Source organism: Xenopus tropicalis, chromosome 5 (assembly GCF_000004195.4).
Source record: "Xenopus tropicalis strain Nigerian chromosome 5, UCB_Xtro_10.0, whole genome shotgun sequence".
In the NCBI taxonomy this organism is placed as follows: Eukaryota; Metazoa; Chordata; class Amphibia; order Anura; family Pipidae; genus Xenopus; species Xenopus tropicalis.
The window spans coordinates 74,781,048-74,805,859 of record NC_030681.2 but is presented as its reverse complement, the minus strand read 5'-3'; the positions used below and the strand labels follow the sequence as shown (position 1 = coordinate 74,805,859).

At 40.5% G+C, this 24,812-nt stretch overlaps 1 protein-coding gene across 1 annotated transcript; it reads right to left on the bottom strand.

Moving 5' to 3' along the window:
• Positions 1-1,781: 1,781 nt before the first annotated feature.
• Positions 1,782-12,659, bottom strand: LOC100487890 (G-protein coupled receptor family C group 6 member A-like). The gene is made up of 6 exons (XM_002938300.3): positions 12,446-12,659; positions 11,553-11,856; positions 7,988-8,815; positions 5,200-5,415; positions 4,698-4,821; positions 1,782-3,364 (listed from the first exon to the last, which is right to left on the bottom strand). Exons 1-6 carry the CDS (start codon positions 12,637-12,639, stop codon positions 2,256-2,258), a joined length of 2,775 nt encoding a protein of 924 aa, XP_002938346.1. The 5' UTR covers positions 12,640-12,659; the 3' UTR covers positions 1,782-2,255.
• Positions 12,660-24,812: the final 12,153 nt, after the last annotated feature.

Below are 24,812 nucleotides of genomic sequence, written 5' to 3'. Positions count from 1 at the left end.
TTATATAACCCAATATTCTGGACGCTACACACGCACAAACTGCAAAGTTGCTGGAATTCTAAAAATAATGTCACAACAGTGGAAGTGAATTTGGTGCAGACTTACTAAGCCAATTTCCGATTCTTTGAATTAATTAATTTGTCCTGTTTTCTTGACTGTTCCTAACACTCATGTCTGTTTGTGTTACATGATCATACTCTTGTTTATGGAAAGTGGCAAGAGGGGACCATGGGAAAATGTTTTTCATACTAAGCAGAATGTTTCATAACCACAACCAGCTGCCATTCCAGGACCAAACTTGCAAAATACAGCTCCAAAGGGACTTGCACAGCAGACACCAGTTAAAAAAAAAAAGTCATTATAAGAGGGAAGCAATTAAACAGTTATTTTGTTTGAATTCATTTTAGCCTTTACTGATTTGTAAACAGCAACATGGATTTCATCTTTCACCAGTTAGTCTGTATTAACCACTGAATTACACATTCCATAAATATACAGTATACACATTATTTGCCATACTTGTCCTCTACTGAATACTCTCATAAGTGTTCCTGGACTTTGATCTACTTTTCCACGATAGTATAATCCCTAGAGATACCTTTCCAAGAGCTAATGGGTTCCTGGAACATTTATTTCTGCCTGGTTTAAAGTGCTCTGCCCTGTGGACCAGTCTCCTGGGCAAAGCTTTCAAAGACAAACTGAATCATTTCGGTAAAGGGCTGTCTCTGAATGTACAGTATAATGATTCTTTTTGGCATTGCTGACATTGTGGTCTATAAACTAAGAGCGTGGAAGCTGCACCCAGACAGATTGCATAATGGCCAGTGGCACAAAAGTAACTTATGATCTTTTCTTCCTTTTTCCTCTCTATCTTTTATTTGTAGTATCTACAGCATCAGTGACACTAGCAGGCATGGCTACTGCATCAAGGAACACACCAAATCTCAGTCTGAACTCCTCCGTATCTATTCTGCTAGCAGGGGCATTTTTAGGTCCCAGGCTGCCCTTGAGACTGTTACCATGGATTTCTGGACAACCTTGCCAGCTTTTACTTGCCTGGTGTGACAACTTTTTATGTTTTCTCTTTAATAGAGGCCTACTACTCAAGGTTTCAGAAAAAACTTGTGTATTTACATATGTGTTTATCCTCGATTGTAACAAATAAAACCTTCTTAATAATCATCTTATGTATTGAAAATAGGACATTTTTTTTTCACCTATTTCATTTTGCAAATAACCCCTTACTCTTTGATGAATATACCCCCTAGAAGTACTGTACCACCACCTTCTGTAGTTACATGGGTATTTAACGTCAAGGAATACATGTTATTTTGCACTTTCACCACAGAACTTTTTAGTTTATTAAAAGAATTAGCAATGGGGCTAACAAAATGTATAGAAATCATAGGTTTCACAGAATTTTAATAAATGTAATTTTACAGTATGCAATTGCTAGCTTAATAGCTACATTATAGTTACATTATTATGTGCCACTCTTTATATTGCAAGTAATGACAGAAAGTACATGTAACACCTATGAAAAAATACTTTGTTATGGAAATTCTAGCTCTACAGATCATTCACTGAGTACTGGAGCTTATCTTAGGGACCTTACATCTGTCAGCAGCTCTGTAAAGCAGAAAAGATACATGAAAATTCTTTACAATAAAAAGAACAGGAAATGGGCTGTAAGGGTTTTATGTACAATGGTATATATATATATATATATATATATATATATATATATATATATATATATATATATTCCTTTATTATTTATATATTAACTTTATTTGTCTTATTGTTCCAAGATACATTCTCTGCAGTTAGATGAAGCAAGATTTACCTACAGATTGTGACGTGTGCCTAATACACAATATATTACTTATATCAATAGTAAAAGTGGTGTGGCTGTGTGTTCTAAAAGTCAAAATAAACTCTCCTCCCTCTGTATCTCTGACTCCAAGTAAATTTTGCAGCTCTTATTTTATCACCTCCTTACACATGAAAATATATGCAAAGATAACAATCATTTGTGCATATTTATTGAATAAGGAGAATGTATATCTTTGTTGTATATACATCTTTTATGGCTTATTTTGATTATAAAATAAGTTATTATATTCAATGCCCACTAAGATTTTACTCAATAAAGAACTAGAGACATTTTGGTATACTAAGTTCTTCTTTTACTTTCATTATAAATATTGCACCTTATTAGAAAATTTAGACTTTTACATATTTGATATCATATTTCAAATGCTTGATAATCGTTTCCTTGTAGGAAGTCCAGTATGGCTGGAAGGGATATCAGTTGTTACAAGTCTCTCATGGAAAGAGAAGGTATTACTTATGCAGCTCAAAGTAGTGCTAACGTACACGTCAGAAGCAGAAGAACTGGATTCTAAAACAACTGAGCTGGATGAGGCCTGACTAATAGTCAGGTTGCTTGCACTTTTGGAGGAATATTTATATATCATTTTTAAGAAGGCTGTTTTTGTATTTGAATCTTGTTTATACAAGATAATATAGCATTTTGGGAAAAATGTACATGTTAAAATACCGTAGCTTGATATTAAAATGACAATCATTTCAACAGCTGGTAAGTATATCCCAAAGGTTGTGGCATATATGGGGATAAATGTTATCCATGCAATGGAATAAATCAGCATACCAAAAGTAATGAACTTGGCTTCATTGTAATTCTCTGGCAGTTTCCTACCCTTGAATGCAAAAATAAAGCATATGAAAGCCAATACTGCAATGTATACTAACATGACACTGAAGGCTATGGTGGAACCTTCATCACATTCATATATGATGGTTTGTGGCAGTGAGAAATTTTCCTTCATGTGTGGGGGCCAAAACACAAGCCACGTAGCACAGATAAGCACCTGTATCCCTGTACAAATAAAGACTAAGGTGAAGGGTTTGTGGAGTAACCTCAGAATACGTTGAACTCTGGGTTCAAAACTGAAGGCTAGCAAAATTTTGACAGACTTTAGAAAAATACAGGCAACCACCACTGTGAAACTAATGCCAAACAGAGTCTGCCTCACTTTGCACTTAAAGTCTTCTGGTTTCCCAATGAAGAAAACTGCACTGACAAAACTGAAAAAGATTGAGAGCAGAATTACATAGCACAGTATCCCTCCCGAAGCCTTGACAACAGGAGTATTAAAATTCTTTGTGAAAAGCAGAGCTATGGCAATGATGAGACCTTTTCCTAGGAAGGAAACAATGAGAAGTATAATGGCAAAACCATCATTCCAGCGTAGGTATTTAATATCCTTATTGTAACACACAGAACTGTTTACAGGAGACCACTCAGTTTTGTTGTTGCACTGAAGGCAATAACCCATATCTGAAAGGGAATGAGAAGCAGAATATTACTTGTATGCAGAGCATTCATTTTTATGCAGAACAATGAAAAAAATGTTTTGTAATCTAAGGGTGCAAAGAATACATAATTAATGTTATATGCTGCACAAGATGCCATATTTAAGTTGTATTTATGGATTTTGGTAAAATGGATTATCAGAATTTGCTATCTTGGCGAAAAAAGCATATTTTTTTCATTCTCCCAACTTTATCACAACGCTTTTAAGGAATGGTGTACTTCCCCCAGTCTGACCTGCACCCATCCCGAACCTAAAATGGATGCCCGAATTTCAACCCTAACCCACTTGACCTAAGGGTAAACTGACAGGTTGCGGGTCAGCCCACAAATGACTAGTAAAGAGCAGTACAGGTTTAGGATCTTGTAATTCTGAGCTTTCTATATAACGGGTTTCTGGATAAGGGATCTGATACCTGTACTATAGACAATGTGAGCTTGCATGCAAGGGCTCAGTGCTACAGTTTCCTGTGGAAATTTGAGCACATATTAGACTGTAACTATACTGTTCAGGAATATGCATGGTTTTAAGAGGGACATTACTTTTATTTTTTTTTCATTCTGTTTAGAGAGGTCAATAGATTCTGCATTTAGCAGAGAAAAGGCTATGCCAAAATTAGAATATACCATTGCTACAAAGACTCCAGACACCAATGAAATCCCAGCTTTCTTAACACTCCTTTCTAGAAAAGCACCAATATATATAAGCACCAATATATTGACCTCTCATGTTTAGGCTACTAAAAAAATGTGGAAAGCAGACTGCCTAAAATCGCCATTACTCTTGATGTTACAATGTGAACTGATGGCATGTATGGCTAAATAATACAGGTCAGAAAGTCCTAGCAACTCAAGGTAGGCTCATACCTAGTAAAGCCCAGCCTCTTTCAGAAGACAAATGCACATATTTAATCAAAAGAAGGTCTTTGTATATTAAACGAAGGGTATAACTTACAAAAAGTGATAATGCCCATTATTCATATATGTTTAGCCATTAAAACCACGTACAAGTAGAGAACTGTTCGCCGGCGAACTAATTCGCGCGAACATCGGGTGTTCGCGAACGCGGAAATTTGCGAACTTTTGGCGATGTTCGCCTTTTTGGGTTCGCCTTCCCATTGAAGTCTATGGGGTTCGCAAAGTTCGCGAATATTCGCGAGTTTTGCCTAAAGTCCGCGAACGGGTACGCGAACATTTTTGGCGATGTTCGCTACATCCCTACATACAAGACTATGGGCATATTGTGAGCTCAGGGAAGAAAAATATGAGAAACCACTCTAAACTTATAACGGCTCATTACCTGATTTATTCGTGTGATGGTTTTCAGGACAAGCAACACACTCGTAGCAGCATGTGTGCAGACTTGCTGAGGTCTTCTTCATTTGTCCTGGCTTGCACTGATCTGAACAGGTAGACTCGATTTTCTGCAACATCAATGAACAAATTTACATACAGTGGTGTACCAAAAAGCACTTACTATGAAGCCGCAGAGATCCAAACACTCCTGCAAGGGTGACATAATAAATGGGGGGTAAGTTCCCCACCTTCGTGTTATATGAGTGTGCAGATCTTTAATATTTTGTTTCATTCCAAAAAAGGACTATTATTCTAATTACCATAGGAAAAGACGTTTTAGGCTTTACAACCTTAATGAGTACACATTTTAAATATGAGCCTAGTTATTTAAATTGGGAATATTCCAGTGTCTCCCACTTGTTGCATACTTGTGGATAAAAAAGAATTGCAATAGGGATTCACAACCCTATGATAACGAAAAATTTAAATCAGTCTTAAATCAGTACCTTCAAACGTATGAACTCATTCTCTTTTTCTGTGTTTTTGAACAAAAAGCTATCTTTCTGCGAGTCATACTCAGCAACAGGGGTAATGTCAATTCTTCCATCATCACCAACCATCCACATGAGCACATCATATCCAGTGTTGGCATCTCCTCTGGAATCAAAATAGATATTTCTACCATCAAAGGTGAAGTTTACAGTTTTAAGACCTTGAAGTAGCTGTAAAAGAAAGGACAGTTATATAAGTTTAAATGTTATATACAACAGAAATTACTGGTGTCTCACACAGCAAACAATTAATTTCAGTAGGCAAATGACTGCCAGTGTGTGCCAAAATGGATGTGTCAATTGTACATAAAAAACATGATATACGACAGGAGAACAACAGTTAAAAAAGGCAGTATGAGTCTTACTCAGCTTTTCCAAAATACAGTGCTAGGTGTATGGATTAATTCGGTACCAGTGTTTCTCTAAATAACTGACAATGCTCCCAATATTTTTTTCTGGCGGTGTCTTAGATCCACCTGATTCTGCACCAGGAAAGCACAGTATTTTGCCCCCCTTCCTTTCCTTTAACATTGGCATACCTAGAGACATTACAATTACTGAAAGGACTGGGCAAAGCCAGCAATACATGCCCTTGTGTTAATCAATAAATCGGTGCCCCCTAAGATAACCATGCATGTAATATACAAAGTTCTTAAAATAAAGATAAGTCAATCTTTATTTTCATAACTTTGTATTGCCTAGATACCATGTGATGTGTGGCATACAGTGGGAATTAGCACCAATGTTTTTCTGTATATTTGACACATATTAATAATTCTAATGAAAACCCTTAAGACATAATCAGTTTTTGTAAAGGCCCATATATATGTTTTGTACGTTATGCATAGATTCTCAATTTATAGCACTGCACGCCATATGTAGGAATGAATATGAATAAACTGGTTTTATAATTAAACTACTGTTTTTATATATAGTTTTTGAGCTCCCTCAAACCACGATTTTTACTGGCAAAAACAAGTAATTTATGCTGTTCTTGACTGTTAATGGCTAGGCTACGCAGGTGCAGCAGTTCAGATGCTTTGCACAATGCGCCTTATGCACCTCTCTTACATTTTAGTGAGATTAAAATTGGAGCAAAGTCATCAGTCTAGATACTTCCCTAATGTAATAAGCAAATCTAAGATACCAATATTCAGGAGCCATGCTATGTTATGCATTTCCAGCAACAGAATTGTTCTAGCAAAGAAAAGAATGCTATATCAAAATCTGCAGTCTTTCTTAAGGCATATATCCATGGAAGGGGTACATATTCTGAGCACTCAAGAACAGGGAACAGGCATTTGGCATTTATTTTACTTGTAAAAATCTATTTATTTATGTTTGGTGTACATATGGGGAGGTATAAAACTACCAAATTATTGGATCAGCGGTAGAAACGCCACTATCAGTGACAGGGCCGCCATCAGGGGGGCACAGGGGGTAGAGTCGTCCCGGGCCCGGACGATTTGAACTTTAAAAGGGGGCCCGGCTGTGCTAAAGTTTTCTTAGTAGCCCGGGCCCCCTTTAATGAATTCCGGGCCCTTTCATTGGTGGTCAGCGGGTGATCCTATTGGTCGCGCCCCGTGCGTACATGCACGTCAGTACGCACGGGGCGCAACGTTATAAAAGGGCCTGTCTTCCTTCAGCACTCAGAAGTGCCAAGGTGTTGTGCAGGAGTCCGAAGCCGCCGCTGAAGATGCCGAAGACGCTGGTGGAGCCGAACAAGACGCGGGGGACCCTGCTGGCTACCAGTGTACTGGGGGGTGGGGCCCTGCTGGCTTCCAATGTACTAGGGGGGCCCTGCTGGCTAACAATGTACTAGGGGGGCCCTGCTGGCTAACAATGTACTAGGGGGGCCCTACTGGCTAACAATGTACTAGGGGGGGCCCTGCTGGCTAACAATGTACTAGGGGGGCCCTGCTGGCTACCAATGTACTAGGGGGGGCACAGCTGGCTACCAATGTACTAGGGGGGCCCTGCTGGCTAACAATGCATTAGTGGGGCCCTGCTGGCTTCCAATGTACTAGGGGGGCACTGCTGGCTAACAATGTACTAGGGGGGCCCTGCTGGCTACCAATGTACTAGGGGGGCACAGCTGGCTACCAATGTACTAGGGGGGGCACAGCTGGCTAGCAATGTCTCATGTCTGTGAGTCCTTTTTACTGGTGGGAGAGGGGCCCAGAAAATTTTGTTGTGAGGGGCCCCGTGATTTCTGATGGCGGCCCTGATCAGAGACTGGAAATTGGATGTGCTTTTGGGTCCCCCACAGGTAAATGGGAGAATATAGACTATGAGACTATGTTGGGGGCATTGGGGGAACCTTGGAAAGTAAACTTCAGAGAAAATGTGCAGAGAAAACAAACTGTTCTATTGTGTGTAAATTAATGAAAATAACAAATGTATATTTTTGAACAAGCATAGTATCCAAGGATATTGTAATACTAAAATCTACAGTTAGTACTGATGTTGGTATATATGGTTTATGTATGTGAGTGTATAGATTAGTTAGTATAGGTTTGTGTGTGCTGGGTTTACTTGGAAGGGTTGAACTTGATGGACTCTTTTTTCAACCCAATGTAACTATGTAACTATAACAATATATATTTGACTATTATTAATTTTTAAGTTTTACTCTTCTAGCCTTAAATCTGCATACGCTTCAAAGACTAGACATAGGCTCCTAGATCTCTGAGATCAGTGTTGGCTAATCAAGGGTAGGCAAAACGAAGAAATAAAATGATACCTCCCAAGGTGCAAAAGCATCAGGATCCTTACAGTTGCGATTACTGCAGATATTTCGGATGGCATAAGCAATGGCAGTTACTGCTAGCTGGGTACTATAAACAAATCCTGGCTGCATTGATTCCAAAAGAAAATCTTCCTTTAAAAAAATGCCCTTTCTATTTTTGATGTCATAAGGAGTCTCTTTGGAGTAATTAGAAATGCAGCTAGATAGTTCATTATATTTAACCTTTGGACAGTGATATAGAAGCCAAGCATACTGATCTAACAGATGGTTCATCTCAAAGTGTTGACTGTTGAGGTTTTTCAAATAATTCAGGAAAGGTGACATGTTTCCACTTTTAAATGTAAACCCAATGACACGGCCAACTCTTTGGATGTTCGGAATAGAGCTTATTGTGGATGCTGCAGACCACATGTCACTTGCGATCCAGGTTTTTTGTATATTCAGTTGTATAACTTTTTTAAAAAGTCTGATTACGAGTGACGGCTTCAGAAAGACGACAATAATATTCACCCTGGTTTCTCTCAGTATTGTCATAATAGTTTTGTTGATCTTAGACTGGACTGTGCTGTCAGATAAATGTGCAGGGATAATGTGTTTAAATGCTATGCAAACATTTATTTTCATAGACTGGGCTCCAAAACTCTCCAAGGCTGAACGTCCATACTCATCATCCATTGCTATAAGTCCAATCCAGTTCCAGCCAGAAAAGTGTATAAGTTTTGCCATTGCCCTTGTCTGATGAAAATCATTCGGTATTGTTCTTAGAAATGTTGGGAAACGAAATTTGTCACTGAGAATTTCAGCGGATGATGAGTGACTGACCTAGGAAGACAAAACAAAAGTGGAAAAAAGAATACTAGAATCATGGTTACTTGATTTAAGGTCAATTCTGTAACTTGCCATTCAATAAAGCTAAAACATAGCATTGGCAAAAGTTAATTTTGAGAGCACAAGAAACTAATATGTATATCATCATACTTTACAGACCAATAAAATAATATTCCCATATGTGCAGCCACTTAGGGCTGTGGCAGACGGGGAGATTAGTCGCCGCGCGACAAATCTCCCTGCGACTAATCTCCCCGATATGACATTTACCGGCTAGAATGTAAATCGCCAGTGGGATGGCATACGCAGCGCAGAAATCGCCGAAGTTTCCTCTCAAGGCAACTTCGGCGATTTTGGAAAATCGCTGTTCCACGTATGCCATCCCACCGGCGATTTACATTCAGCGAGTAATCTCCCCGTCTGTCACAGCCCTTAGAATTTAACTTAAGTGCATAGTTCATATGGGATCAGATCAGTCATATAATGATCCCATCGGCCAACCTCTTTGGAGGTTAAAGGACAATGAAAGATTAATATAAATTAAAAGTAAGTCTAAAGGCATTCTTTTTAAGTACTTACTGTTTATCTAAATTCCCAGATCCCTGCTTGCTTCTCTGAGATATGGTGCTGGCAGCCTACAGCAGTGTGAAGACTACAGTGACATCACTGAAATCTCTCTCCCCTTCCTGTAGGTGCCAGCGGCAGCCTTCCTATTCTCTAAACATGTGTGTAACTTGATCCTGTCTCCTGTTCTGAGCTACACATGCCCACCAGCCAATCAGAAGCAGATCTGGCAGAGGGGAGGGGGGGGGAGGGAATGAAACACATGTGCAGTATGAAGCAAGGAGGGAAAGGAAGGGAGAATACCTTTTTAGAGATGGCTGCCTGTTCTAGAAAATGTGAAGTAAGTGTGACTGAGTAAATATTTGATTAGGTGAGCCAAAAGTGTGGTGTTTTTACTAAACAATAGGAGGACTATTGGGCAGAATGCTTTTTAAATTTTGACTTGCATTCTCCTTTAACACTAATATTTTATGCAGCACATATTACTGGAGTGCCTAATGGAGTTAAAAGATATGTATAAAGTGTTCACGTTATGCTGATCCTAAAATTGTTAACAAGGGTCCTATATGCCAGTCAGTGTTTATTGCTGTTTAGCAGACATTGAAAAATCAAGTGAGACGTGATGTGTTGCTTGGGGTTTGACATTGCTCTCCCCTATTAAACTGCTGCTTGTTAGTAGGCTCAGGTATGCAGGATATTTCTTCTGCCCATCTTTTTCTGCTCAGCTTCCTCTAGTTAGGATCCTTGGCCTCTGTCCATAACTTGCACATGGCATGTTATAATAACAACATGCATTTACATAGCATAGCATGGATCATGCACACAACACAAATGAGACAATATTACAGTAGAACCTTAAAGTAGAGCAGATCCAGGAAGTAACAAGGGTATTAGCAGACTCTGCTGTTGAACAGTTACTAGCAGTTGAATTAAAATTGTTTTAAAAAACCTTCCTGCCAAGGCATCAGCATAAAATTTGGCAGATGAGACCCTTTTGCTGAAGAATGACCTGCTTCCTTACTTGACCTCCTAGGAGATAGCATCAAGATGCCACTTGTTATTTTGTTGTTGGGAAATGCCATTACTGTGACAAGCTTCCAGTGTGGAAAACCATGAGAACTAGACTTCTGCATACACGTTTGTTATACCAAGCACAGAGGTGTGTATTTAAGAATGGTGGAGAAGGGACACCGTAGCAGCTTCTGATGAAGTGGCACGAGGCCACGAAACGCGTTAAGCGTGCTACATAGGATTGCCATGCTTTTAATGTTAATAATAAAAGTGATATTTTAAAATGAAGAAATGGTCCCAGTGCTCCGTCTACAATTTTTGTTTCAAGCACAGAGGTAAGCCTTACAAAGAACTCCTGTCCACCAATGCTATTTATTTTTCTGGACAAGAACACACTCTAAGAGACACTGTTCTAATTGTTCCAAGATGGATAATTATTTTCCTGGCTTTAGAAGAGGCTTGGCAGTTGCAAGAGAACACCATTAAGAGTTCCATAGCTGAGCAATAGTCCTTATTTCATTAAAAGCATAATAATTATCCTACTCTTATGCCAAAATGGTCCCATAAAGCTATTTGATACCAGTGCCATAGAACTGCAAATAATTCCACACTTGGATTTGGGTAACCTTGCCAATGCAGATATACAGTACATTCAAAGCTGTAGTGATGACTCCCATTTACATTTAAAGAACATCTTTATTTACAACAGGATTCATATGGCAATTTTTTAGACTTTTGCAACATGACCCTTTCTCATGGAGAAACAGTGAGAATGAGAGTAAGTATGCACCACTAAAGACGGGACCAGAACTTTCTAGAAGTGCTATAATGGATCTATTCCCTTTGTACCTTTAGTTTTTCACTGTATTTTATTGTTTATCATGTGAAAACGTATGTGTGAGATTCAGTTTGAGGAGATAAAAACTTCTCCTAATTTAGTTTTTTCTCAAAGACTTCAATAGAGTTTTCATGTGATAAACAGTGAGATACGTTTTTCTCATTGAAATGCATCTGGTTCTATGGAAAAATAAGGAATTGAATTAGGAGAGCTAAGCTTTTCTCATCAAACTGAATCCAGCCCATAATCTGACACTTAGCCATACAGTATGTGAAGGACAATTAAATATTATTAAACAGGCAGAAGAGTATCACCTACCAGTGGTATGAGTTGTGTATTTAACAGTCTTGCAACTGCTATAGACACTTCAGAGTAACTGTCTCCTATGATGGCTTTCACTTTTGGAGTGTATGTGGTATAATTGCACTTGATTTTCAAGTTATCCTCTGATGAGTTGAATTCAGACAGAAGCCTCATAGTTGCTGAAAGGGCCATGGTAACCTCAGAACAAGTATCATATATTTCATAGCCCAGTCTAATGCCAGGTATAAGAGGTGAGTTATTTATCATTTCAATAGCGTGGCTCATAGCAAGCATTTGCAGAAATCCTTGCATTTCAAAGCTGCCAGATAGAATGAAATATAGTTAGAAATATGCATACAATTGATTAGGACCAATTGCAAATAAATAGCATAGTTATCTATGCAGTAAAGTGAACCTTTTTAGTGGTTGCTATAGGTATAGGCAAACATTCAGCATTTTTATTACATATTTAGTGTGGACACCAGAACCTCTAAACTTGCCTGCCATAATTTATGCATTGCTGGCACTTATTCATTGATGTGGATCAGTACATTTCTGGTGGTGTGATGCTTATATGTCATATTTTGTTAAGTAAATATTCTTATACAATTATACAATTTATAGTGTTTTAGTAGTGTGGAGTTGAACACTCATTATAGGTTTTTTTCTAGTGCATGGATTAAAAAAATCAGTATAGCTTTAATGGTTGTCACTTAATTGTAGTAACAGTTCAGGATTCAGAAAATTTGCCACTTCTAGAACTAATTATATGCTGCTTTTGATACCAAATGTTCCATATTAAAAAGGTCATAATAAAAACTATGTTTTGATTATTATCTTCACTTTTTCAGTAACACAGAAGCATACTGTAGATTTATTCCTGTAAGGGAAGTGTTTTTCATACTCACCCTGAGCAGTTCTGTATAGCGGGTATGTTTGGGTATCCTGTAGGTGAGTTCATCATTTTGCCATGCACTGAGAACAAGCCACCAATAATAATGTCCCCATGAGACTTAGCTCCAATCAAATCATCAGGAGTCAAGCAGCAGCTTATGCCACTTAAGAGTGTGCCAAGGATGATTGCCAGTCCATACACAGCCATGTCTATTTGTCATGCTCTTTCTTCTGCAGGGAAGCAAGAAATTAATGAACTTGAGTACTATGGCAATGTCACCTGCAAACGAGCTGAAAAAGCCGGAAGTACCTTGCTGTAGTTAATACTGTATTTTCTGTTGTGGGGACAATTGCCTCAGCGTTTCTGTCAAACCTCTAAATGCTTGGATAATGATTTAAGATTAAGATAACAAACACAAATGTCTTTATAAACAGAAATGGCTAAAGTGCAATAGAATATTTTTGCAGCTGTTCCATTACATGTCCCTACAGACAAAGACATTGAAGCTACCTGGGTAATTGGCCTTGTTATCTCCTTTTCATTGATTTTTTTTACAGATAATTGTCACAACTTAAGGTACTTTATAGCTTACACGTAAATCTGCTGCTATAAACTCTCCTCTTTCTAAATCCAAGAGTATATTGGAATACATACCCAATCAATATTATCAGAGAAAGGCTTACAAGACTATGAGTTAGAAAACCCTACAGTACACATTTATCCAGGCAATGAGCTCATGCTTCACAGCATATGGGTGATAAGAACTGATTGTGCCTCCTGCTTCAAAATAAGCAGCTGCAATTTCAGATATAATTGGGGACATTCCCAACATTTTATTTTTTATTTGATATTGGTGTAACAAAATGCACCTTTATACATATACATTAATTAGTAAAGGCCTATGAGATGTCTGTAAGAAAATATGTTCCAGTGATACTATGAAGAAAAATAGATTTGGAAAAAATTTGAAGAATTACAATAATAATAGAACATGTATGAGTTGAAATATAAAGAATATACATATTTTCTGATATCTCTCTGTACAGACAAACTGTAAATTGGGGGGCTACCGTGTATGGTCTATGTCTGTTTTCATCTGCCCATTCCCCCAGCTTCCCAAGGTCAGAATTACATGCCCCAGCTTCCCAAAGACAGTAGTTAATGCGCCCATCCTCCCAAGAACTGCATACAACCCTTTTTAACATGAGCTCAATGAACAGGGCTTGTGTTGAACATACTTTTTGCCTATTGTTTTAATTAAAAAATATCTATGGTTTCTGTAATTTCTGGCACCAAACAAGAATATGAAGTCAATCTCACTTTTGTACTTCCTGACCACAATGAACTTCAAAAGAGTTAATAAAAGTAATTACCCGTCCACTGAGAAACCCCTCAAAATAGGCTGCTCAAAGGCTGCTGTTCAGAAAAGGGAGGAGTCTGTTTGCACAAAGGTAGATAGGGAGCTCTGAACAAATTGTCCTGTTTATAACAAGGGGTGTTAAGTTTAGTGAAAATAGCCCAAATAGCTTTCAAATTAGTGTTTTATAATGGAAAGAAATATGTTAAATATAGATTTTTTTTTAGTGGAAACAATAGGCAGAATGTAATTTCATCACAAGTCCTATTTATTGTGCTCATTTTTAGCAAATGTGTTTTAAGGTGTATACTGTTGTTTAAAGGAGAAGGAAAGGCTAATAAAGAGTTAATCTCAAGCTGCAGGCATACCTTCAGTTCTCTCAATAGTGCCCTTAAGTCTCCCCATATTTCACCTGTTCAGAAGATCTGAAGCCAAACAGGAAGAAAAAACGCTGAGCTGTGTAAAGAAAGTTCCCATAATGCCTCACTCCTGCACCGAGACCCAGACCAAGTGTACATACTCAGTTTGTAAGACTATGAGGAAGCTTCCTGCTGATTGGCTCAGATCCACATTCCTAAGGGGGGGTGAGGGAGGGGGTAGCAGGAGAGAGCAGAGAGCTGCGTGTCTGGCACAGGAATTACAGACACAACAAATCTTTTGACACAGAACTCAGTGCAGCGTTTCTGTGAGTGCTTATGGCTGTATTTACATAGATCTGTCACGGTCGGCACCCTAAACCAGAACAGATGCCAAGTTCCCTTGTCTCGGCTCGGCTTCACCAGTATTGTGACCGCCTTTGGCTTCGGGAGGAGCCCTCAGCTACTCAGATGCCACCTGGACTTAACGAGGGGAACGAGGCAGGAGTTCTGGCAAGCAAAGGGGCACGACTGTAGATAAAGTCAGTTAGGCCGAAGATCACGGTACAAATAGGGTTAAACAAGGTCGTCGTCAGGCAGGCTAGGTCGGGGCGGGCAGCAATCAAGGATAGTCAGACAGGCAAGGGTCAAACCGGAATAATCAATACAGCAGGATGAGACGAAATCGTAATCGAAGTACAAGCCGAGGTCAGATATGGATAATCAGGATAGTCAGGAGCAAGCCGGGTCAAAAACACAGGAAGGCAACAAGCAGGATACAGGAACAAAATACACAAGGCTCAGAAAGGCACCAGGAATCAAATCCTATCACGGGCAATGAGTAACAATAGAAAGGCCCTTTAAATATTTCAAATTTGGCGCCATTGCACGCTGACGTCATGCGCCATGCGTCATGACGTCATCCGTCAGCGCGCCTGCGCCTTTAAATATGCGGAAGTGCGCGCACGCGCACACTATGAAGGAGCAGGCATAGGGAGCAGACGGCGCGGCGGGCGTCCCCGCCGATGGCAGTGCGGCGGGCGTCCCCGCCGTGCCGGTAAGGCACTTCTCCTTACATTACCCCCCTCTCTAGGGGGGGCCACTGGACCCCCAGGCTTCTCAGGAAACTTTAAATGGAATTGTTTCCTGAGGCGATCAGCCTTGATGTCATCAACTGAGACCCAAGAGTTCTCCTCAGGCCCGAAGCCTCTCCACCTAGTAAGATATTGAAGTTTACCTCTCACACGGCGGGAGTCGAGGAACTCTTGGATCTCATACTCAGGCTGACCTTCAATCAACACCGGGGGAGGAACAGACTGATGGCGAGTGTTAGCAGCAGGTTTAAGGAGAGAAACATGAAAAGTATTAGAAATTCTGAAATTAGGAGGTAACTGAAGACGGACAGAAGATGGGTTAATTATTGCAATGATGGGATATGGACCAATAAACCTGGGACCCAGTTTGGGAGAGGGAATCTTTAACTTAATATTCCTGGTTGATAACCACACTAAATCCCCCACCTTGTACTGGGGAGCCTCCCTACGGGATTTGTCAGCAGCTTTTTTCTGGGCTAGGGAAGCTGAAGATAGTGAATCATGAACTAGCGACCAGACTTCAGAAAATCTTAAGACAGAGGAATTGGCAGAGGGTACAGGGGAATTAGAGCCAGAAAAAGAAAATGCTTTGGGGTGTAACCCATAAACGACAAAGAAAGGAGACCTCCCTGAGGAGGAATGGGTAGCATTATTGTATGCAAATTCTGCCCAGGGAAGCAGTTCAGACCATGTGGACTGGTTATCGGATACATAGCACCTGAGATACTGTTCAAGGGACTGGTTCACCCTTTCAGTTTGACCGTTAGTTTGGGGGTGATAGGCAGAGGAAAAAGATAATTCCGTCCCAATCAAAGTACAGAAAGCACGCCAAAATTTAGAAACAAACTGAACCCCCCTGTCAGAAACAATATTTGGAAATCCATGAAACTTGAAAATATGCATAATAAATAAATCAGCCAGGGTCTTAGCAGAAGGGAGATGTGGAAGAGGAATAAAATGAGCCATTTTACTGAACCTATCAACCACCACCCAAATCACTGTTTTACCCTGAGAAGAGGGCAACTCTACAACAAAATCCATGGAAATGTGAGACCATGGTTTCTCTGGGATGGGTAAGGGATTTAACAGACCTTGGGACCGATGATGAGATGACTTAGACCTTTGGCAGACTGAACAGGAACTGACAAAAGTTTTAACATCCTGTTTGAAGGAGGGCCACCAAACATGTCGGGACAATAAACAAATGGTTTTTGCAATACCTGGATGACCCGCCACCCTAGAATCATGAGCCTCTCTTAATACTTGCTCCCTAAGTACTTCAGGAACAAACCATTTACCAGATGGGGTCTCAGCAGGAGCAGAGGACTGTAAAGGGGACAATAAGGAAGAGAGGTCAGACCTCAAGGTTGCAACAATTATTTCCCTGGGAATGATAGGAGTGCACTCACTAGAGTCGGAGGAAACTGAGTCGAAACTCCTAGAGAGTGCATCCGCCTTGGTATTCTTTGAACCGGGCTTAAAAGTTAAAGAAAAATTGAACCTTGAAAAGAATAAAGCCCACCTGGCTTGCCTTGGATTCAGGCGCTTAGCGGATTCAATATAAAGTAAATTCTTATGGTCGGTATAGACCGTAACTAGATGTTTAGCCCCCTCTAAAAGATGGCGCCATTCCTCGAAAGCCAATTTCACGGCCAGCAATTCCCGGTTCCCTATGTCGTAATTGATCTCTGCAGGTGAAAACTTTCTAGAGAAAAAGGCACAGGGATGCATCTTGTTGGTTATCGGGTGTCTTTGAGACAGGACTGCCCCAGCTCCTACCTCAGAGGCATCTACCTCTACAATGAAAGGGAGAGCGGAATCGGGAGGTCTAAGGATAGGGGCAGAACTAAACTCTTTTTTGAGGGTTTCAAACGCTTGTACAGCCTCAGGAGGCCATATACTGGGATCAGCGCCCTTTTTAGTTAAATTCGTGATGGGAGCTACAATTAGAGAAAAGTTCTTAATAAATTGACGATAATAATTGGCAAAACCAAGAAACCTTTGTATGGCGCGTAACGAAAAGGGTTGGGCCCAATCTAGGACAGCTCTCACTTTACCTGGATCCATCTCTAGACCCTTGCCGGAAATAATAAAACCCAAAAACTGAACAGTAGAAACTTCAAAGGTACATTTCTCTAGTTTTGCATACAGATTATTCTCCCTTAGCCTTTTTAAGACCTCACACACATGTTTACGATGTTCATTTAGATTAGAAGAGAAAATAAGAATATCGTCGAGGTAGACCACTACGAATACCCCCAGTAGGTCACGAAAGATGTCGTTGACAAATTCTTGAAAAACTGCGGGGGCGTTACAGAGCCCAAAGGGCATTACTAAATACTCGTAGTGGCCGTCCCTGGTGTTAAAAGCAGTTTTCCACTCATCCCCCTCTCTAATGCGGATGAGATTGTATGCACCTCTAAGATCAAGCTTGGTATAGATCTTGGCTGTTTTAACCTGGTCAAATAACTCAGAAATTAGAGGGAGAGGGTAGCGATTTTTAATAGTGACTTTGTTTAAGCCCCTGTAATCTATACAAGGACGGAGACCCCCATCCTTCTTACCCACAAAGAAAAACCCAGCACCTGCAGGAGAATTAGAAGGCCGGATAAAACCTCTTTCGAGGTTTTCCTGGATATATTCCTTCATGGATTGGGACTCAGGTAGGGAAAGAGGGTATGTACGACCACGAGGGGGAGAGGAACCTGGAACCAGATCAATGGGACAGTCATACTGTCTGTGTGGGGGTAAGGTCTCGGCCGCCTTTTTGGAAAAGACATCGGCATAAGCCGAATAGGCTGCAGGTAACCCCTCAAGTGAGGTGGCTGCTATAGTTGAGGGAATACAGATACCCCTACAACAAGAACCCCATTGAGAAACCTCCCCAGTAACCCAATTAATCTGGGGGTTATGAACCTGGAGCCAGGGTAAACCCAAAATGAGTGGAGAAGAGGCACCTTCAATAAGAAAAAGGACTATCTCTTCAACATGGAAATCGTTCACACATAAGGATAAAGATACAGTTTTCTTATTTACTACACCAGACCCTAAAGGTCTTTTGTCCACCGTTAATAACCTCATGGGAACACTGAGAGGGACTACAGGAATGCCATGTTTAGCAGCAAATCTGGCCTCAATAAAGTTACCCTCTGCCCCAGAGTCCACGAAAGCGGACAAGTTAACGGAGCCCGTAGGCCAGGACAGTTTGACCGGTAGCTGAACCTTGGAGGCAAATTGGGGAGAGGAAACGCCTGCACCCAAATGAAGCTCCCCTTCTTCATTTAGGCTTGGGCGTTTCCCGGCCTCTTGGTACATTGTTTGAGAAAGTGACCCTTGTCCCCACAATATAAACATAACCCAAGGGTCCGCCTGCGTGTCTTTTCCTCAGGAGAGAGATGGAATAGGCCTAGTTGCATAGGCTCCTCCTGAGGTGGAGACACCGGGGAAGCCGAAGACTTAACATTGGTCACTAAGTCAGGCCTCATATAAGTAACCCCAGAAAAATTAGTATGACCCCTTTCACTCCTTCTTTCCCTTTGTCTCCTATCAATCTGGATGGCTAGGGACATGAGATCATCCAGACTGGACGACAAGGGGTAATTCACCAGGCTATCTTTAATAGAGTCGGATAGCCCGATACGGAACTGACTGCGCAGGGCTGCATCGTTCCACTCAGTTTCTCCTGCCCACCGGCGGAACTCTGTGCAATACACCTCTGCATCCCGTCTCCCTTGGCGCAGTTTACGAATCGCCGAATCAGCAGATGATGCACGATCCGGGTCATCATAAAGGATTGCCATGGAATGAAAGAATACATCAAGGGAAAAGCGGGCTGGATTAGAGGGAGGCAGCCTAAGGGCCCAAACTTGGGGATCTCCCAGAAGAAGGGTCATAACAAATTTTACTTTCTCCTCACCAGAAGGGAATGAATGAGGGAAAAAGCTAAGATATAATTTACACGCCTCTTTGAAGACGAAAAACTTTGACCTGTCCCCAGAGAATTTCTCGGGAAATGCAATCTTAGGCTCCTGGGGCCTATAGGTGTTACCTCCCATAACAGATGCCCCCACAGAAGGGGAAGAACAAGGAACAGGTTGCTGCTGCGAAGATTGCGTAGTCTCCAGCTGGCGGGTTAGATTGTGGAAACCCTGCAGGAGATAATTCTGCTTTTGCTCCTGATCCTCCAAGCGCTGTAGCAGGGCAGTAAGAAGCGCTTCAGTGGTAGCAGATGTAGTGGGAGGAGCAGCAGCGGACTCAACGTGATCTTGGTCCTCCATGGCCCGTGATAATGTCACGGTCGGCACCCTAAACCAGAACAGATGCCAAGTTCCCTTGTCTCGCCAGTATTGTGACCGCCTTTGGCTTCGGGAGGAGCCCTCAGCTACTCAGATGCCACCTGGACTTAACGAGGGGAACGAGGCAGGAGTTCTGGCAAGCAAAGGGGCACGACTGTAGATAAAGTCAGTTAGGCCGAAGATCACGGTACAAATAGGGTTAAACAAGGTCGTCGTCAGGCAGGCTAGGTCGGGGCGGGCAGCAATCAAGGATAGTCAGACAGGCAAGGGTCAAACCGGAATAATCAATACAGCAGGATGAGATGAAATCGTAATCGAAGTACAAGCCGAGGTCAGATATGGATAATCAGGATAGTCAGGAGCAAGCCGGGTCAAAAACACAGGAAGGCAACAAGCAGGATACAGGAACAAAATACACAAGGCTCAGAAAGGCACCAGGAATCAAATCCTATCACGGGCAATGAGTAACAATAGAAAGGCCCTTTAAATATTTCAAATTTGGCGCCATTGCGCGCTGACGTCATGCGCCATGCGTCATGACGTCATCCGTCAGCGCGCCTGCGCCTTTAAATATGCGGAAGTGCGCGCGCGCGCACACTATGAAGGAGCAGGCATAGGGAGCAGACGGCGCGGCGGGCGTCCCCGCCGATGGCAGCGCGGCGGGCGTCCCCGCCGTGCCGGTAAGGCACTTCTCCTTACAAGATCTTTCTGATAAAGCTTACTTCGTTTTTACTTTTCTTTCTCCTTTAATGCCCCTTGACTACCAGGACACACCTATAGGCAGTTCCTCTGTCAGAACCATTAGACTGAGAAAGGGATATGGTGGAAGAGATGCAGAAGATTATTGGCAAATACAACAGAACAATGGAACTACAAATATAAAGCACAGTTTACTTAAAGGAATACTGTCATGGGAAAACATGTTTTTTTATAAAAAGCATCAGTTAATAGAGCTTCTCCAGCGAATCCTGCAATAAAATCCATTTTTTTTTAAAAGAGCAAACATATTTTTCAAATTTAATTTTGAAATTTCACATGGGGCTACCCATATTCTTTATTTCCCAGGGTGTCACAGCCATGTGACCTGTGCTCTGATAAACTCCAGTCACACTTTACTGCTGTGCTGCAAGTTGGAGAGATATCACCTCCCTTACCCCCAGCAGCTGATCAGCAAAACAATGGGAAGTTAACAAGGTAGCTGCTACCTGACACGTGCATTGCTAAAAGTGGTAGATATCAGAATAGCGCTCAATAGTAAAAAAACCCCAAGTCTGGATTATGTCTCCTCCAGTTACGTGGGAGTAGGAGAAACAATAGATTACCTGAAAGCAGTTCTAATGTGTAGCGCTGGCTCCTTCTGAAAGCTCAGACTCAGGCACAATGCACTGAGATGGCTGCCTACACACCAATATTATAACTTAATTATTGGTAGGAGTGGACTTTTTGCAATGTAAACAGTGTAAGTTAGAAATAAAAGTACATCATAAAAATCATGACAGAATCCTACAATGGGATGCTCTAGAGCAGGAATAAATATTTTTTGTATTTGTTCAAAATGTAGGATAAGCTCTGTAATGAGACTATATTTGCTTTAACATAGTACTCTAACTAATTTATAACCTAAAACTATTCAGTCTGCTTCAGAAACCTGTACAATAAATATATGTGCTTTGTCTTCCAAGACATCTATCTGTACCCCTCCTCTGACAACTTTCCATTTTTTTCTCCAAAAGTTTAAAAATGACTATCTAGGTCCCAGTTATGTCACAATTCCTGTGCCTACCCATTTTAAATAGATAATTTTCCCCTATTGACATCTTTTGGTTTCTTTATTAATTTCCAAAACAGTTTTATTTCTTCCTACCACAAAACCCCCTACCGTTGCTCTTACTGCCGTGTACCTCAAGATTGTGTGCTTGACACATAGGGGCAGATTCATAAACATCCTGATCCTTTAGTGGTTTTAGAGTTTTTTGAAACACAAATAAACTCATTTTCATGAATACCACAAATGTCTAGTCATTTATAGTGATGAGCGAATTTTTTTGCCAGGCATGGATTCGCAACGAAATTCCGCATTTCGCCATTGGCGTATTGTTTTGCGAAACTTTTTTGTTGCGTGTCAACTTGGGAGCGGTTGTGTCAAAATTGGGCGCGGTCGTGTAAAAAAAAGGCGCGTTCGCGTCAAAAAGAGGCGCGTGACAAAAAAAATAGCCGCGTGACAAAAAAATAGATGCGGGTGACAAAAAAGATGTGGTTGTCAAAAAAATTGCTCAGCAAATGCATTTTGTGAATTTTTCGACAGATTCGCTCATCACTATTCATTTATTAAAAGATCTGAATTGAAAAAGCATGAACGAATTAAAATGTGGAATGCAAATGAAAAGACCACAAAAATCACAATTTTCATGCATTATATGATTTCCCACAAACCTTCATGGACTTAAAAACTAAAAAAAACTCTAAAATCAAAAATTAAATTAAATATTGTTACAATTGACTCCCATTGACTTCTACAGTGTTTTTCATGGTTTTTATACTTAATAAATCACAAAAAAAATCTGTGTTGTTTTTTTAAAAGCAAGAATGCCCACCATATTTATTTTTGTTTTCTCAGAGTGGCGGGAAACCATTAGGGGCATGGCAACGGAATAAGAAATAGCACTCTTAATTGCAGGCAGAACTGAATATCCTGTACAAAAACATACAATAAAGCCATGTCAGCATACCTATTCCTCAGCTCTAAGTAGATTTCTGCTAGAAAAGGTAAGGGTGCAGTGGCCCTCTAATTGGGAGAGGCTTTATCAAAGTGTAAAATTATAAATTTTTCACTACAGAAAAACTCACCAACTTTCTATTAATTCATATGGTATTTATTAATAACCATTTTATAAATATGCTTCTAAAAATCCCATAGTAATGAATAGAAAGTATTTGAGTTTTTTTCTGTAGTGAGCTCTAATTTCACACTTTGATAAATCTGCCTCTAGGAGTTGTTACCCATATGTTACACTTTGCTGTTTCAGGTGGAATATTCCATGTAGATGTAAACATGCAGTAATCACCTTTAATTATATCCTTGAGAACATGTTCCTTAAAACCTTTTAAGCATTCTCAGTAATAAATATCAGATATCGGCTTGCCGTTTTGGACCTAAATGTATTTATAGGCTATTTGTTTGTACAGGTATAGGACCCCTTATTCAGTATACCAAGGTTATTCCAGATAAGGGGTCTTTCCGTAATTTGGATCTCCATACCTTAAAGGGCACATTTATTAAAGTACGACAGGTAAGAAATACAAAAAGTTTGTATTTGGTTTTACTGTGCGGATTTTCTGTGATATTTTTGTACCTTTGCACGACTTTTTCGTACTTTGCTGCAAAATTTGTGCAACAAAATCGTATTGTCGCGCAGAGTACGAAAGTTTCGGATTCATTCAAGCTTCGGTATCATGACTTTCCTTGGGCCAGGTTGGAGCTGCAGAGTGCCATTGAGTCCTATGGGAGACTTTCCTTGGGCCAGGTTGGAGCTGCAGAGTGCCATTGAGTCCTATGGGAGACTTTCCTTGGGCCGGGTTGGAGCTGCAGAGTGCCATTGAGCCCTATGGGAGACTTTCCTTGGGCCAGGTTGGAGCTGCAGAGTGCCATTGAGCCCTATGGGAGACTTACCTTGGGCCAGGTTGGAGCTGCAGAGTGCCATTGAGCCCTATGGGAGACTTTCCTTGGGCCAGGTTGGAGCTGCAGAGTGCCATTGAGCCCTATGGGAGACTTTCCTTGGGCCAGGTTGGAGCTGCAGAGTGCCATTGAGTCCTATGGGAGACTTTCCTTGGGCCAGGTTGGAGCTGCAGAGTGCCATTGAGTCCTATGGGAGACTTTCCTTGGGCCGGGTTGGAGCTGCAGAGTGCCATTGAGTCCTATGGGAGGCTTCCAAAATCATGCACTGAAAGTTCAAAGTCACAAAGGTTTTCCTGCAGTTTAGGATCGTTTGATACGAAAATTTTGTGACTTTCGGATCACCAATGTGATATTATCGTGATATTTGCGATCATCAGAAATTTTGGGATTCGAACTCATACTTTGATGAATGTGCCCCTAAGTCTACTAAAAAATTAATAAAACATTAATTAAACCCAATAGGATTGTTTTGCATCCAATAAGGATTAATTGTACTGTATATTAGTTGGGATCAATTACAAGGTACTGTTTTATTATTACAGGGAAAAAGGAAATTAGTTTTAAAATTCTGAATTATTTGATTAAAATGGATTCTATGGGAGACGGGCTCTCCATAATTCAGAGCTTTCTGGATAACGGGTTTACGGATAAGGGATCCTATACCTGTGTATTGATTGGAATAAAAAAAAAACCCAAGACAGGTGATAATTATGGATTCAGTATTTTAGATCATTATATACTGGTATTGTGAGTTCATTGCTGCACGCAAGGGATCTGGAGACAATGGCCTCCTAGTTAATTATTATAAGTATCTGTATTGATTTCACAGCAATTCTGCAAGATAGCTGGCTAGAAATATTTATTTGTGCTATTTTGCATGCATTTAAATATACTTTTTATGCGGAACCGTTTCCCTGGCTCCACAAATACTAATCTGAAAACCCAGTGCTATATTAGGCCTCAGTAAGTGGTTGCCGGGATCTGATCAGCAGCTTTCCTGGCTGAGCTTTAACCACCATTGGGTGAGCTTTAGTCTAGCGGAAATTCAATGAAAATTTTAGGAGCAACACGAAATGAAAATTCACACCATCACGTTCTTTTCCACTATTGGGTGTGCATTTATGAATCATCTCCAATAGGTAATAGCGTTTGCATAAAGTTGTGGCAAAAAACACGATTGTAATCGAAATTCATATTTCTTCATTTTTAATTTGGCTAAAAAAATTGCATCTGGCATAAAAATTACAGATGAAATCACAAATTAGCTGAATGCTGAAAGTACTCTTCCATTGACTTTTTTGGCATCAGGGCTTATTAATCATGTTTACAAAAAATTACAATTCAGGTTTTTTCCTTTGATTTTCTCAAATTAACTTTAAACTTTGAACTTTAAAGCAAAGCTATTTTGCTATTTCCATCTACTAAACAGTTTGATGCTACCAAAATATGTGGGGCCTGTAGGGACCCTAAAATGAAAATAGACTATTCTTGGCTGGCAATTCAGTGTCTGCAAACACAGCCCCCGTCCTGCATATTATGCTTTGTAACAGTAACACAGCCCAACCCCAGCATATTCTATATTCCCCCACCTTATTTAAAGGA